The 15,086-nt window shown below is 42.0% G+C and overlaps 1 protein-coding gene across 2 annotated transcripts in view; it reads left to right on the forward strand.

The window, feature by feature from the left end:
* The window catches only part of TMOD2 (tropomodulin 2), a 49,861-nt gene that overhangs the window by 13,505 nt on the left and 21,270 nt on the right, over window positions 1–15,086 (forward strand). For both annotated transcript variants that reach the window (XM_074366127.1, XM_074366126.1), the window contains exons 3-7: window positions 58–214; window positions 4,629–4,751; window positions 8,231–8,317; window positions 11,833–11,963; window positions 13,582–13,689. In XM_074366127.1, coding sequence (XP_074222228.1) covers window positions 58–214; window positions 4,629–4,751; window positions 8,231–8,317; window positions 11,833–11,963; window positions 13,582–13,689 — 606 coding nt within the window. The remainder of the gene's footprint in view (window positions 1–57; window positions 215–4,628; window positions 4,752–8,230; window positions 8,318–11,832; window positions 11,964–13,581; window positions 13,690–15,086) is intronic.

Raw genomic sequence — 15,086 nt, forward strand, 5'->3', positions numbered from 1 at the left:
AGCAAAGTATCAGGCAGGCAGACACCTTCCTTCCTGCTCACACCGCTGTCTTGTCAGAGCGCACTGCTGCCAGCTGGATTTCGACAGAGAGACCAGACACAGAAAGCAGCCACCGGCCCGTTTGACCGTGAGCACCTCCTCATGTACCTGGAGAAGGAGGCTCTGGAACAGAAAGACAGGGAGGACTTTGTGCCCTTCACCGGGGAAAAGAAAGGTAAGGACCCCAGGCAGCGCATCTGGGGACGTGGGTTCTCCTAATGTGTCATCGTGGAGGGTCAAGCAAGGGAACTTGCCTGAAGGTGGGAAATAAGCCCACGAACTGGGTTCAGTATTAGAATCATGGCAGTGGATACATGTTGGTAGACACTTGTCCAGACGCATAGACTGTACACCCCCATGAGTGAGCCCTCGTGTGAACTACAGGTTTGGGTGATAGCGGTGTCAGCGTAGGTTCATCCTTTGTAGCAAATGTCCCACTGTGCGGTGGGCTGTCGGTAGAGGAGAGGTTGTGAGTATAGGGATGGGGGGTGCCTGGGAAATCTCTGTACTTTCCTCTGCTAACCTAAAATGAAACTTATTAATTAAAATAAAATAAAATAATTAAAATATAATAATTAAAACTTATTAAAAATAAAACTTATTAATTAAAAAATAAAACTTATTAATTAAAAAAAGGGCCATGGCAGGATATGTAGGCTACAGATATAAAGAACAAACTAGTGGTTACCACTGGGGAGAGGGAAGGGAGGAGGGGCAAGATAGGGGTAGGAGATCAAGAGGTACAAATACTATGTATAAAATAAATAAGCTACAAGGATATAGTGTACAGCACAGGGAAATTTGACATTATTTTGTAATAACTTTAAATGATATATAATCTATAAAAATATTGGATCACTATATTGTACACTGAAACTAACATGATATTGCAAATCAATTATACTTCAATAAAATAAAACAACACAGAATATTGTGCAGAGAAATTAAAGATCTGAAGAGCAACAATAAAAAAAGCTACCAGTCTGAAGGAAAGAAAATTGTCATCAGAAAGGTTATGAATCTGGCTTCTAAAACCCATGCAGGGAACTATAGTTTACTAAAAATAATCTGCTTGAGGAAGGGGGGATAAAGGGAATATGTAGGCTAATGAAATGAATACTTGGTGTGATGGTACTCAAATCAGTTTTGTAAAAAAAAAAAAAAGAAAAGAAAAGTCCCAAAGAAGCAATTTTGGAAGCGTGCTGTAGTGTAGGGCCTGGAAGAGGGCCTTGGCGTGTTCCTCCCAGCCGGGGCTTTTCCGGCTGCAGAAATCTACTCCATGTCTGGGCGTTGTCTCTGTTCCCTTAGATGCTACCATCAGAGGCCAGTGCAGTCAGTCATCCATTCACCCAGCATGTCCCAGGCACCTCCTGGTTATGAAGCCGTGTGCTACATGCTGGGACCACAGGGAACAAGACCCCATCCTGCCCTCAAGGAGCCTGTGGTCTAACGATAGAAACACTATGATAGACCTGGCAAGGCCTGAGAGCAGGGGTCTATTTCTCCACACAGGGATCGATCTCAGAACTAGGACAAGGAAAATCCTCCTCCCAGCTCCTGACCCTGAGCTCCCCTTTGGGGGAAAAGTGAGTGCCAATCGCCAGATCAGGTTCCTCAGCCACGAACAGTGACGTGGGCCCAAAGATACTGATGTGATGGCTGATAACCTCATGGCAACTATGGTTTTTTAAAACCACAAATCAGATCACGTCACTTCCCTAATTAAAGTCTCAGACCATTGCCGTGGTCCTCAGAGTCCTGGGAGAGCTCGCCCCGCCCACCTTTCTGACTGTGACTCTCCTTCCCTCCCTGAGCCTTGGCCTCACTGTCCTCATTCAGTTCCCCAGATCTGCCAAGCTCTTTTCCCGTCTCATGGTCTTCTTCTCCTGAACTCTTTCCTCTGACCCACATCCCCATTTTTCACCCTTTAAAAGCCCCAGCTTAAATGTCTGGCTTTCCCTGTCCAAAACATACCCCTTCTTTCTAGCGTGACACTCATCTATTGCTTTCACAGCACTGTGACAGTGTTCATTCATCCTTTTGTTTATTTACTTTGGGGCTTGTGTGTTTTCCACATGAGATTGAGATCTGCAATGGGGCCATGTCTCTCTCACATCTTGGCACAGAAACTGACACAGGGGAGGTGCCCAATATGTGCGGATTCGAATCAGTGCCTCTCTGAGCTTCTGTACCACGGCCGCAGCGGGCAGGAGCACCGGCTCCGCAGCTGCCTTCTCTCATGCGGCCCCCTGCTGTCTGGGCACCTCCAATGGATCATGCACCATGGATAGTGTCATTTTATTAAGTCAAGTTGAGCAGTGACAAACTGGGCAAATTACTGAGGATTACAGTAGAAATAAGGGGCTGTTTCAATGGTGGCACAGTTATTGTTAGACATTTAATTGTGAAAGAAAAAATATTTCAATGTCAGATCTTCAGTAAAAAATCCCAATTAACATCCAGTATTTGGGTAGCAAAAGCAGAATAAGAGGAAAGCTCCGGGGAGAGGATAGCTCAGTGGTAGCCCACATGCTAAGCATGCACGAGGTCCTCGGTTCAATCCCCAGCACCTCCATTAAATAAAGAAAAAAACAAAGAAACCTAGTTACCTCCCCTCCCCACCAAAAAAGAGGAAAGCTGCTGTCTTCTGTTCTCAGAGCAGAGGTCTGAGGAGCAGCTATGGTAAATTATCTCCTGACCCAGGTTGGTCTGCAGATGGTTCATGAGAGGTTGGGAATACAGGAGCAGCTGGAGTAATAAATGGGGGTACAGAAGATGAACACAGCTACACAGTGGAGCTTAGGAGAAGGCTGAGAGGCAACACAATTGAACTGAAGGAGCAGAGAGCAAGTTTTCCAGAAAGAGCAGAGGATCAGAGTGAGGCGTCTGCCGGGCCCCTGGAAGAACAGCGCTGAGCCAGAAGCAGCCAGGGGCTGTCAGGAGGGCCTCGGGCAAGGGGCCTCCCAGCCTCAGTTCTGAACGGCACGTGCCCTAGGCCCTCAGGTTCCTGGGCCGCATGAGTCATTTAGAACTTGTTCATTTGGACCCCAGGAATGGATGTGCAGTAGCAGTTATCCCGAACACTGATAGCTGGGCCACCTGCGTACCTGGTGTTCAGAGTAATCCTAAATGGTACCTGGGATTAAGTACTCAGAAAGCCCATTTTGACTTTGGATCCAAGATCATGGAGCCAGAAAGAAAATGCTTCAGGCTGCAGACATGATGCAAAATCAAATCTGAGAGGAGCCTCAGTGTCTGAGATATTATTGATTTATTGATGCTTTTTCCTTTGCTATCCTCTGGCCACTCTCCTGTTTTGTTTCCCAGGGTATTTCCCTTCTTTCTGGGAAACGTGGCAGCTTATGTCATGGTCAGTCCAGAGGTTCAGACTGGGGCCGGGAGTAGGGGAGCAGGTGCTGTAGACATCGGCATATTCAGAAGTGAGTCGGGGGCAAAATAAATGGACTGACAGAATGATGTGGGAGATGGTGGCAGAGAATGCATATGTGGGGAGCACAGGGCCTTGCTGCTCAGACCTCCACATCTCCAAATATGACAACCCTGGTTTTTCCTTTTAAGTCAGGCTGGCTCTGGTGTGCTCTGGAGAGGTAGCTGTGTCCCCAGGTCACTACACTCATCAAGTGACCTAGGTAGAGCATCCTGGTTGCCTATAGTCTCAATTGATAGCAAGAAATCTCTGGGGGGATCACCAGCTTGTCCCTCAGGAACCCTCTAGGGCTGTTGGATGCATCTGCCCTCCCTATGCAGGGTCCAAAGCAGGGACACAAACAGAAGTCCATGTGTCATTTTTATAAATAGTTAAAAGCTATAACAGACTGTTAGAATATGTGCTTTCCTCCTACAAATATACCTAGGCCAGTATTCTTGGACTTCCAAGAGTTCCACATAGGGATGTGGGTCCATCCTACACTTCCAAGGCCTCAGGCACCATGATTGACACCCCAGCCTACATATCCAAGCTTCGTCCACACTCACCCATGGACAGCCTCCCCTTGGCCTGGGGGTGCACACCCCAGCAGTGTGACTTGCTTTCAGGAGGATGGACATGGGGAAGGGACTCACACGGGCCCTGGAAGCAGGTTCAAGTCTCTTTGGCAGAGAATTTCAGGGGCCCAGGTGCTTGGAGTATATCCAGCAGGTGGCCTGTATTCTGGATGGGAATGTCTCTTTGTCCCCGTGACTCCTCCCTCCGTGGGTGGAAGCAGTGGGGAGGAGGGTGCACCCAGAAGGGACCGGAGTTGAGCTCTTTAAAGTACAGGGCTCCTCTCACCCAGGTCTAAGGGCAGAGCTGCCCATGATAGGGAAGCAGAAGCCACTGTTTCCCTCTCTGCTTTCTCAGGGCTCCGCGTCGCAGAATCCAGGATTCTTCCTCTGACCTTCCTTCCTTCCTTCTACCAGTGGAATATTGATATTGGCATCATCCCAGAAATTAAGGAATCCCAGCTAGACGTGCAGTGGTTTAATGATTCAGCTCTTAATGGCCAGAGCCGCTCATTCTCTGGTCAGTCCACTCACCCTACAACAAGGCAGCAGCACACAATGGTTTTTGTTTTTCTTCTGATTTAAAGGGAGAGTCTTTATCCCCAAAGAAAAGCCCATAGAAACTCATAAAGAAGAAAAAGTGACCCTTGACCCAGAACTGGAAGAAGCTTTGGCCGGCGCCTCTGACACTGAACTCTACGATCTTGCAGGTTAGTCCTCAGCTCTGGGAAACTTTCCTGTCTAGCACTGTGACCTCTAGACATGTGCTGACATCCCTGGAAGCAGCCTCAAGCTCCTGTGTAACTATCGATTATTATTAACACTCTGAGCCTCAGTTTCCCCATCTGTAAAATTGGGGTAATAATTATACTTTGCCTGTTACAAAGATTAAATGACTTCCTATGTGTTAGGCACTGTACTAAGTGTTTTACAAATTCTTTTCAAATAAATAAGAGTCTGTCATTGTGTTTCTGGCATTGTCTAGGAAGACGATGAGAGACCATCCAACAAACATATCTTGCTCTGGCTCCATACTCACTAAGCAGCTTCTGATTATAATTTGGCTCCCAGTACCAAGTTCAGTTTGTGTTATCGTAACACCAGGTTGACTTCAGCTGTCAGGGAGCTGTAAGACTGGATACAGGTGACTTAACCTCTCTGAGCAAACATTTTGCTGTGTCTCAGCTGTAAAATGTAAAACGATATTTCAACTATAAAGTACTCCCCAAAATACCTATCCTACAGAATTCAGGGGTTACTATGAGAAATCAAAGAGAATAAACATAAAGGGGGGTTGGAAAGTTAAATAGTGAAATAACAGCCCTTGTGCTTTCTAAGGAACTGTCACATTTGACATTTTATTATCAGAAAATTTCCATTTCCATCACAAAATTTCTTGCAGTTCCCCAGTCACTGTTCCATTTTGATTCCCAGTGGCAGGTCTGTTAGTCTAACCGTAGAGCAGGAGTAATTTACTGTTACATTTCCCCAGTAACATAGATCTATATTCAGCCCAGTCTGCTCATTTTTTCTAGTTTTCTTAACGATAGCAATAATACAATAATTATTGTTATTATTATATGAATTGCTTATACATACATATAGAAAAAACCCAAATAGTACAAAAGAATATGTAATGAAAAGTAAGTGTCAACAGCAAGATCCTACTGTATAGCACAGGGAACTATATTCAATATCTTATAATAACCTATAATGGAAACAAATCTGAAAAAGAGTGTATATATATATATGTATGTATGTGTAACTGAAGCACTTTGCTGTACACCTGAAACTAACACAACATTGTAAATCAACTATACTTCAATAAAAAATGCTTTTAAAAAAGTTATTTTCTCACCCGTATTACTTAAGTCCCCTCCCATTACTTATATTTCCTTCAAAAAAGATTCACGCATATACCAGCATGTTTGTGTACTAACTGAATGGAAATTTGGAATATTAGGATCATTAGGTCCCCTCAGGATAGAGGTGCTTTGAAAGACAGTCCACTGCTTTGGCAAGAATTCTCACATTTGTATTCCATTGGAAGACATAATAATCAATGATAATCAACATGATAATAATCAGTCTCCTTCCTGCCAGGAGAACCATCTATGCCTTATTCTAATAGCGTGCCAATCATTTCAGCTACATTTTCATTCCTTCTGTGATGATATCAGTGGTTGATAATTAAATTCACATGTTTGAACCCCACTCCGAAGTCACTGCAGGAGCTGAGGCACCTACATCACACAGTTGTAAAGGTGCTTTGCCGTAACCATTCTTAGCCCTGTGGTTGCTGTGGAGGGATCCTGTTTTGGTTACTGCTCTTCCCAAGGGTCGCCTCATGTTCTCTCCTGGAATTGCCCAAAGGGAGAATGCAGGCTGGGCTTAAATTCTCAGGAAATGCCTAAGAAAGGAGATCATTTGGAAGACACTAGATCCTGAATTTCATATGGTAAAACGGAGAGGGGGAGGGAGTAGTCCCAACAGAAAACTGTCTTGTTCATCTTTGCTCAGCCTCCCTCCCTCGGAACTCAGGAGGAAGCCCAGCGGGGGGTGGGTGGCAGCATCTCCTCTAGGGTGTATCTGGTAGGTCAAGAGCGGCCCCATGACTGGATGGGCTGACAGTCTTTGAGGTTTAGATTAGAAAGAGTACCAGGGCCCTTCCCATGTTACTGTGGCAGATCAGGAGCAGAAATACAGACAGTTCATCAAGGAAGCAGAAATTGACCTCCCAGACAGCACCTCCCAGAATGGCCGGATTTCGGTCTGGTCATTACCCAGAGCCCAGTTCTCAGCTACGCTGGCCTAGAGACTTGATCTTGTCAGTGTACCTGGGAGCTGTCAGATTGGAGCAGGGCAATGGGGACTGATCCACTAGCCAGATTCACAGGAAACAGATAAAACAAAAATTGAACTTGGCACTGGGAGCCAAATTATAATCAGAGTTGCTTAGTGAGTACAGGGCCAGAGAAAGATATGTTTGTTGGATGGTCTCAGTGGCCTGTGTTTATCACACAGAGCATCTTCTTCCAAGACAATGCCAGAAACACAGTGACAGATTATTTATTTGAAAAGAATTTGTAAAGCACTTAGAACAGTGCCTAACATGTAGGAAGTCATTCAATCTTTGTAATAAGCAAAGTATATTTATTAACCCGATTTTACAGATGAGGAAGCTGAGGCTCAGAGGAATTTAGCAACTTCTCAAATCATACAGATAGTACATGACACTCAGAATTTAAACTCTGGCTGATTGCCCCTGACTGCCACTCTTAACAACCACCAGACTTGCTGGCTCTGAACATTTGCCCTTTCTTGGCTGTGCTGGCTGCCTCCCTCCTTCTAAGATGTAGATTTCATCACATGAGGAGCTCAGAGGTGCACCTCTGCCACCTGTTGGCCGACTCTTCTGGGACCCTTCCCAGGCAGCCACCTGTAATTTCTCACTTGGAATTTCATTAGCAAAGGGAAAGCTGGGTGGGCAGTTGCAGTTAGAGCACTGCGCCCACCCCCGCCCCGCCCACCTGGCTCCCACTTCCCCATGCTGTTTCTTGCAGACTGTACTGCCCCCCAGTGCAAGTTCCCTGTAATACAGGAGACTCAAAATCTCAGCCTTCTTCTCTGAACTTTTATATGCTGATGTCTCTTATTTCCCACCCTGGGAAGCTTTAGATTGGAAAAGGACAACTCTTTTTGGTACTGAGAGATGGGAGAAATGGGGAGATTTACACTGAAAGAGGCCTATGATTTTTCAGCTCTTTGTCTCTAGAAAAACTGCATGCCATAGTCCATATAATGTTAGATCTTAAAATATCCTCAGATTCAGTCCTACCTTCACATTTTACAGACGAGAAAACTGAAGGGATGAATCTTCTTAACTAGGAGGTCTAAGTAGATTTTCAGTTTGGTGACATAACTAGACCATTGTCCCTTAGAGCCTAAGTGATTCCACATGTGTAGATGTAGAAAGACATGTGAAGATTGCTAGTGGTCTTGGGACGAGAGGTTTTATAATACTTACTTAATACTACGCATATGTCATGCACTTTGCAAGGCAAGAGGGGTCTAGAGACTAATCTTTATGATACAAAGAATTGTTCTTCGAGGGGCAAATGAACAATGTGGACATCTTAACATACCTTCCCAAACTTAAAGTTTATTCACTGATTATCTTTGCTTTCAGCTGTTCTTGGGGTACACAATTTGCTCAACAATCCCAAATTTGATGAAGAAACAACCAGCACAAAAGGAGGCAAAGGGCCTGTGAGAAGTAAGTTGACGTGAAATCTGTGATTCTGTGAAACTTGGGAGCCTCCGGGTGGTGCTGGCGGGAGAGAGGCCTGTTGACTTGGGCCCCCTGGTGTGCCCAGAATTCTGTTAGGCTTTGAAGGTGGATTTTGTCAGCTCACCAAGGATCACTGGCTCTAAGCAATCAAACTGGAATAGATCAGCCAATAATGGGAGCTCTGTTTAGCGGTATAACTAGGACCAATCAATGTTTTGCTCAGAACGTGCTCTCTTGGTAGGTCTGTTCAGTCAAGAGAGGAAATTACTGATAAAAAGTTGCTTTACGTTCCTCATGATGTTTTAATCAACTCCAGTATCTTCGATAAGTTTTCTTCTCTATTAGAGTGTCTTGTTGTCTCAATAATGGATGCTTGTCGTTAGAATTTGAACACCCACTTCCCCCAGAGAGCAGGAAAGACACACTGAGGTGAATTTACTGGCACAGAAAGTTCAAGACCACTATCTTCTAGGTCACTGTTTGCCGGAGAAATGTACAATTCATTAGACTCTCTCGCTTACTCCTTCATCAGTCATTTACTAAATGCCTACTGTGTCAGGAATGTTCTAGGCTTAGGTACAATGGTCAAAGATGGTCCCAGCCCAAGGGAACTTAGTCTCTCTGTGGGAGGGAGGGATGGATCAATAATCAGGTTGTCACAGTACAGTGCTATCCAGGTGCTGTGAAAACTCAAAAAAGATCACAGTGTCTCTTAGGTTAGTTATATTTTATTCTCTTTCATAGTGACTTGGGCAATGCTTTCTATTCTCATAAGTATATTTATCAACCACTGTTTACACTGGGTGATTTACCCAGATGATGTGCAATATTCCTTTTATTTTCCTTCCGGTTTCTTATGCATACCGATGAAAAATATTCATCCTTTTAACTTCAATATCAAAGGGTAACGCTCTGACAACATGTTTGTTACTAAAAGTCTGGTGCATAACCTTCTAGGCTTTTATACATACATACACACACATATATTGTTAACTTTTCTAAAGATTTCATTTTTTTAGAGCAGTTTTATATTCACAGCAAAATGGAGAGAAAGGTACAGAGAGTTCCCATATAGCCTCCCCCACTATCAGCATCCTGCACAGAGTGGGACATTTGTTACCGTGGATGAACCTACCCTGACACATCATTATCACCCAAAGTCCATGGTTCACATTACGGTTCACTCTTGGTGTTGTACATTCTCTGGATTTGGGCAGATGTACAATGACATGTTTCAACCGATCCACTCTGCTCTGCCTGTTTGTCTCTCCTTTCCTGTGAACCTCTGGCAACACCTGATCTTTTAACTGTCTCCAAAGTTTTGCTTTTTCCAGAATGTCATACAGTTGGAATCATACAGTTTATAGCCTATTCAGACTGGCTTGTTTTACTTAATAATATGCATTTACAGTTCTCCTATGTCTTTTCATGGCTTGACAGATCATTTTTTTTGAATTGAGATATAGTTGATGTACAATATTATATAAGTTATAGGTGTACAACATAGTGAGTCACAATTTTTAAAGTTTGTACTTCATTTATAGTTATTATAAAATATTGGCTATATCCCCTGTGTTGTGCATTATATTTCTGTAGCTTATTTATGGTCCACAAAAGAGTTTAACTTCTTACTCTATCCTTGCCTTTCCCTCCCAACTTTCCTCTCCCCAATGGTAACCACTAGTTTGTTCTGTATATCTGTGAGTCTCTTTTCTTTTTATGAAGTCTTAAAAAAGTTTATGATATGTGTGTATGTATAAAAGCCCAGAAGGTTATGTACCAGGCTTTTAATAACAAACATGACAGAATGTTACCCTTTGATACTGAATTTAAAACTAATTTGTTTTATTTTTTAGATTCCACATATAAGTGATATCATACAGCATTTGTTTTTCTCTGTCTGACATTTCACTTAGCATAACACCCTCCAGGTCCATCCATGCTGTTGTGAATGGTAAAATTTCATCCTTTATTATGGCCGAGTAGTATTCCATTGTATGCATCTATGTACCACATCTTCTTCATCCATTCACCTGTTGATGTAGACCTAGGTTGCTTCCATATCTTATCAGTTGTAAATAATGCTGCTCTGAACATTGGGGTGCATGTATCTCTTCAAATTAGCGCTTTTTTTTTTTTTCAGATATATTCCTAGGAGTGTAATTGTTGGGTCATATGGTAGTGATACATGATTTCTTTTTAATGCTGTATAATATTCCATTATCTGGATATACCACAGTTTATTTATCAGTCCACCAACTGAAGGACATCTTGGTTGCTTCCAAATTTTGGAAATTATGAATAAAACTGCTGTAAATTTTCATGTTCTGGTTTTTGGGTGAACATAAGTATTTCATTTTTCATTAACTTTTTCAAATCATGGTTCTCGTCTCTCATCAGTACATGCAGGTTCACTTCATTCTCTTAATGAATAGATAGCATCATGTTATGTGATTATGCTGTAACTTATTTAACATTTTTGCATTGATGGGCATTTTGTTTATCCTGTTTTGCTGTCACAAGTAATATGTCAGTGAACATCCTCAGATTTATATCCTCATGTATTCATGCTATTTTTTCTGTAGATTAGACTTCTAGGTACAGAGTTACTGGATCATAAACTATCCACATTTTATATTTTAATAGATAATGCCAAATTATTCTTCCAAAAATGTCACACCAGTTTACATTCCCACCAACAATATGTGAGGATACTTTTTCCCCCACATTGTTGCTGACTCTGAATATTATCTCTTTTTACACTTTTTTGGCTAATCAAATAATATCTCATCTTTCAATTTAAGAGTTTATAGTTACTTTTTTATATTTCTTGGTTGACTCACAGAGATTCCTCTGATTGTATTACTTGTTCTGTTCATTTCCAATTGGGTTGTCTTGTTGACTTGTAGGAGCTCTGTGTGTATTGGAATATTAACCTTTCGTATGTTACATATATTGCAAACATTTTCTGTTAACTGCTTTTAAGAATTCTCCCATTTTTCTTTTCTATTCCTTTCTCTTCCTGTACTATTCTCAAAATTAAAGCCCCAAAATGGAAATCAGAGGCCATGGTCAAGAGCCGGGGGAGGATTAAGGTTTGGGAAATAAAGAGACTCATCGTTTCTTTTCTGCTTCTTAGATTCTTCGGTTTGGTTAGTATAGTCTGGAAGAGGTCCATGTGGAGCACCAGTAATATTCATGGGTGAATATTCTTTTGAGGGTTGGAGTTTGCTGTAGGGCCTCCTGCACTTTGGGCTCAATGGAAAGTCAGCCACTGAGACTTCTCATTGTGCTTAAAAAGCCCCAACTTTTGAGACTATAATTCAGAGCCCACATCATTCCTATGCTTGCTTAGCTGAGACTAAGCTAATTGTCATTGATATTAGAATATTACTGGAATCAGAGCATATGAAAGAAAGGTCGTTTGGAGGGAAGTCATCTCTGATTTTTAATGGGAGAGCCCTTACATTTTCTTTTTAAAATTAAAACTTGAATCTTAGATGTGGTCAAAGGTGAAAAAGTCAAGCCAGTGTTTGAGGAACCTCCCAATCCCACAAATGTGGAAGTAAGTCTGCAGCAGATGAAAGCCAATGATCCCGGCCTGCAAGAGGTCAACCTCAACAACATAAAGGTATTTCACTGTACTTGTCAGTTGCTTGATTTCTCATGAGATCAGAAACTTGCTGGAGATGACTGAATGCCTGCTTTCACACCTGTTTGCAATCCTTTGTAGCCACTGATTTTGAGGCAGGATATCCTATTCCAGAGAAGTGGGTTTAAAAAAAAAAAAAAGAGTGATTTCTAGAATTCTTTTAAAAGAATCACAGTACTTGTGTTAAACATAGTGTATTAGTTATCTATTGCTGAGTAACAAATTACTCCAAAACTTAGAGGCTGATAATAGCAAACATTTATTATTTCACACAATCTCTGAGTGTCAGGAATCTGGGAGTGACTTGCTGGGTAGTTGTGGCTCAGGATTTCAAATGAGGCTGTAGTGAAGCTGTTAGTCAGGGCTGCAGTCATCTGAAGGCGTGGCTAGGGCAAAATGGCTCACTCATGTGGCTGTTGGCAGGAGGCCTCAGTTTCCCACCACATGGACCTCTAATACGGCTGCCTGAGTATCCTCACATCATGACAGCTGGCTTCCCCCACAGCAAGTGATCCAAGAAAAAAAATAGCAAGCAGGAAACCACAATGCCTTTTATGACCTGTTCTCCGAAATCACACATTTGTCACTTCTGCTTTATTCTATTTGACAATAAGTGAAGTCCCTCTCCAAGGCAGGAGAAATGTGTGTATGTGTGAGAGAGAAAGGAGGTTAGGGAGTGGGGATGGGAGAAAACACTGCCTGACATCTGTTTTGTTCATTCTTGTTGGGCCAATTTTTAGCATTTAATAATGTTAACTGATTTTTTTCTTATTGAGTACTGGCTATGCATCATATATTTTGCTGAATACTTGAAATTCATTATCTCATTTAATCCTTGGTGAGACTTGAAAAGGTTTAAGTTGCCCCAGCGGTCACAGAGCTAGTCTGTAGTGCCTGCAGGACTCAGGTCAGCCTCTAGCCAAGCCCCATGTTATCTCCCCCTCAGGTGGTCAGTACTGTGCTAAGTGCTGTAGAGGGCAGAGTCAGATTCATTCAGTCTTTATTCTGAAGAACTTAAATTAGGAGGAAAACGCTAAACAAATAATTACAGCATGATGTGGTAAGCCCCCAAATGTTACAGAATTGTGGGTAAGGAAAATGTTGATCCTGCCTAGAAGAGCCAACAAAGGGGACAATATTTCTACTGGGTCTTGAGAGATAAGTAGGAATCAATCAGAGCAAAGGACAAAGGAATTTCTAGGCAAAAGAAAAAGCATGTCTGAAAGATGGAGGGGAGAAAGACCATGGTATAATAAAAGAATGGCAAGTAGGTCACTCTGGCTAGAATATAGAGAATGAAGGAGAAAAAGAAGGAAGTACAGTGCGTGATGCATAATTTGGGGGGAGTAGGGTAAACAGAAAAGTGACGCCAGAATGTCCCTTTGTGTTAGATTGGCTCACTGGACACTAAGTGGCGCTGTTGGCTCAGGTTCGGTTGGTTGCTGAAGATGGGTGATAAGTGTCTTGATGGAGGGGACAGTGTGCAATTAGCCGTCTAAACATACACGGTATTTAAAAGCTGTGGGGCCTTAGCTTGGGGTGAAGGTGCTGCAGACTGGGATTGGGTCCTCAACTCTCTGTGCCTTCCTCACCTTAGAACATTCCAATTCCAACCCTGAAGGAATTTGCAAAGGCTCTGGAGACCAATACCCACGTGAAAAAGTTCAGCCTGGCCGCAACCCGCAGCAATGACCCTGTGGCGATTGTAAGTAAAATCCTTAGAAATGTAACATGAAATATTTAATTTATTAGAATTTATTTTTAATTTGTTTTCTCAATTAACAATTTTTAGATCTGGTATTTTATTTTCCATATAGTTAATAAACAAAATTAGTTATAATGAGGCAGTAAAACAAGAGCTCAAGAGTCAGGCACTCTGAATTCGTTAGAATGTTCAAACTACGCTTTTAGGAGAAAGAAACAAGATTAGATTAGACATCTAGCTAAATACAGATTTAGATTTTGTGCTGTGGTTAGTACAAATTTTCTGAAACTTTTGCATCTATAATAACATTCTGTCATAGTCATTGGCTATTATGAGACCCCCCCAAGCCCTACAGGAACTTGGCCAACATTAAAAAATATTAATGTATATTTCATTTTAATCTTTGAAATAGATTAATATGTCTCAAAAATATTTTAAACAACCAAATCTTGAAACATTCTTTGTTTGATACTATTAACCAGAATATGAAAAAAATAACCAACCAGAAGCCCTATTCCTTCTCTGCCCTTCAGATAATTCAAGTAAATTAGGAAGCTCCTGGGCCCAAATAAATACAATTACCATTGCTGTCATCAGTGGTAATCCTTCTATTAATAGCTAACATTTCTTGAGCGATCAGTAAATACCAGCGCTGATCTCTGGGCTTTACACATGTCACCTCACCTAATCCTCAGTATAATACAATGAGGTGTGTACTGTTATGAGTTCCTTCCCACTTTAATAAATGAGCAGTCTGAGGCTCAGAGGGGTTAAGTAACTTTTCCAAAGTAACACAATCAGCAAGTGGCAGAGCCAGGATTCACCACCAGGCCTTTCTGGTTCCACAACCCCGGATTCCTGACTACCAAGCTATGCTATATTTTATACACAGCACCTCACTGTCATAACGTTTGCTAAAATATGCCAATTATCAGAAGCCTGAGCATGAGCCTGTGGTTCTACAGCATCTGATGCTCAGCACTTGAATCCAGCTAGAAAAATAAAAGTGTTCTTGACTGGATGATGTGACTTAAGTAACATGTCTGTCGGAAGATCTAAAATAGCATTAAAACCAGACAATGTGAGAGTAATGACTGCCCATCATGGGTGCTGGCACAGGGTAGATGTTTGAAAAATATCTGTTAAATGAATGAATGAACTTGCCCTCCAGTCTCTCAGCAATAGAGACTATTTCCATGATGTTGATAGCAAACTTGAAATAAGCATTCATGTAAAAAAGGGACTAAGCTACAAAACTGACTTTTTTTCCAGCAGTTATTACATATCTAAATTTGTAGGTTGAAAGCAGTTTGAATTTGAAACCTATCATTAAAACAGAAAAAGAGCAGAGCTCGATCATTGGTAAGGTGAAATTAGCAATTTAAGGGTTCTTATCT

The sequence above is a fragment of the Camelus bactrianus genome, chromosome 6 (genome assembly GCF_048773025.1).
Source record: "Camelus bactrianus isolate YW-2024 breed Bactrian camel chromosome 6, ASM4877302v1, whole genome shotgun sequence".
In the NCBI taxonomy this organism is placed as follows: Eukaryota; Metazoa; Chordata; class Mammalia; order Artiodactyla; family Camelidae; genus Camelus; species Camelus bactrianus.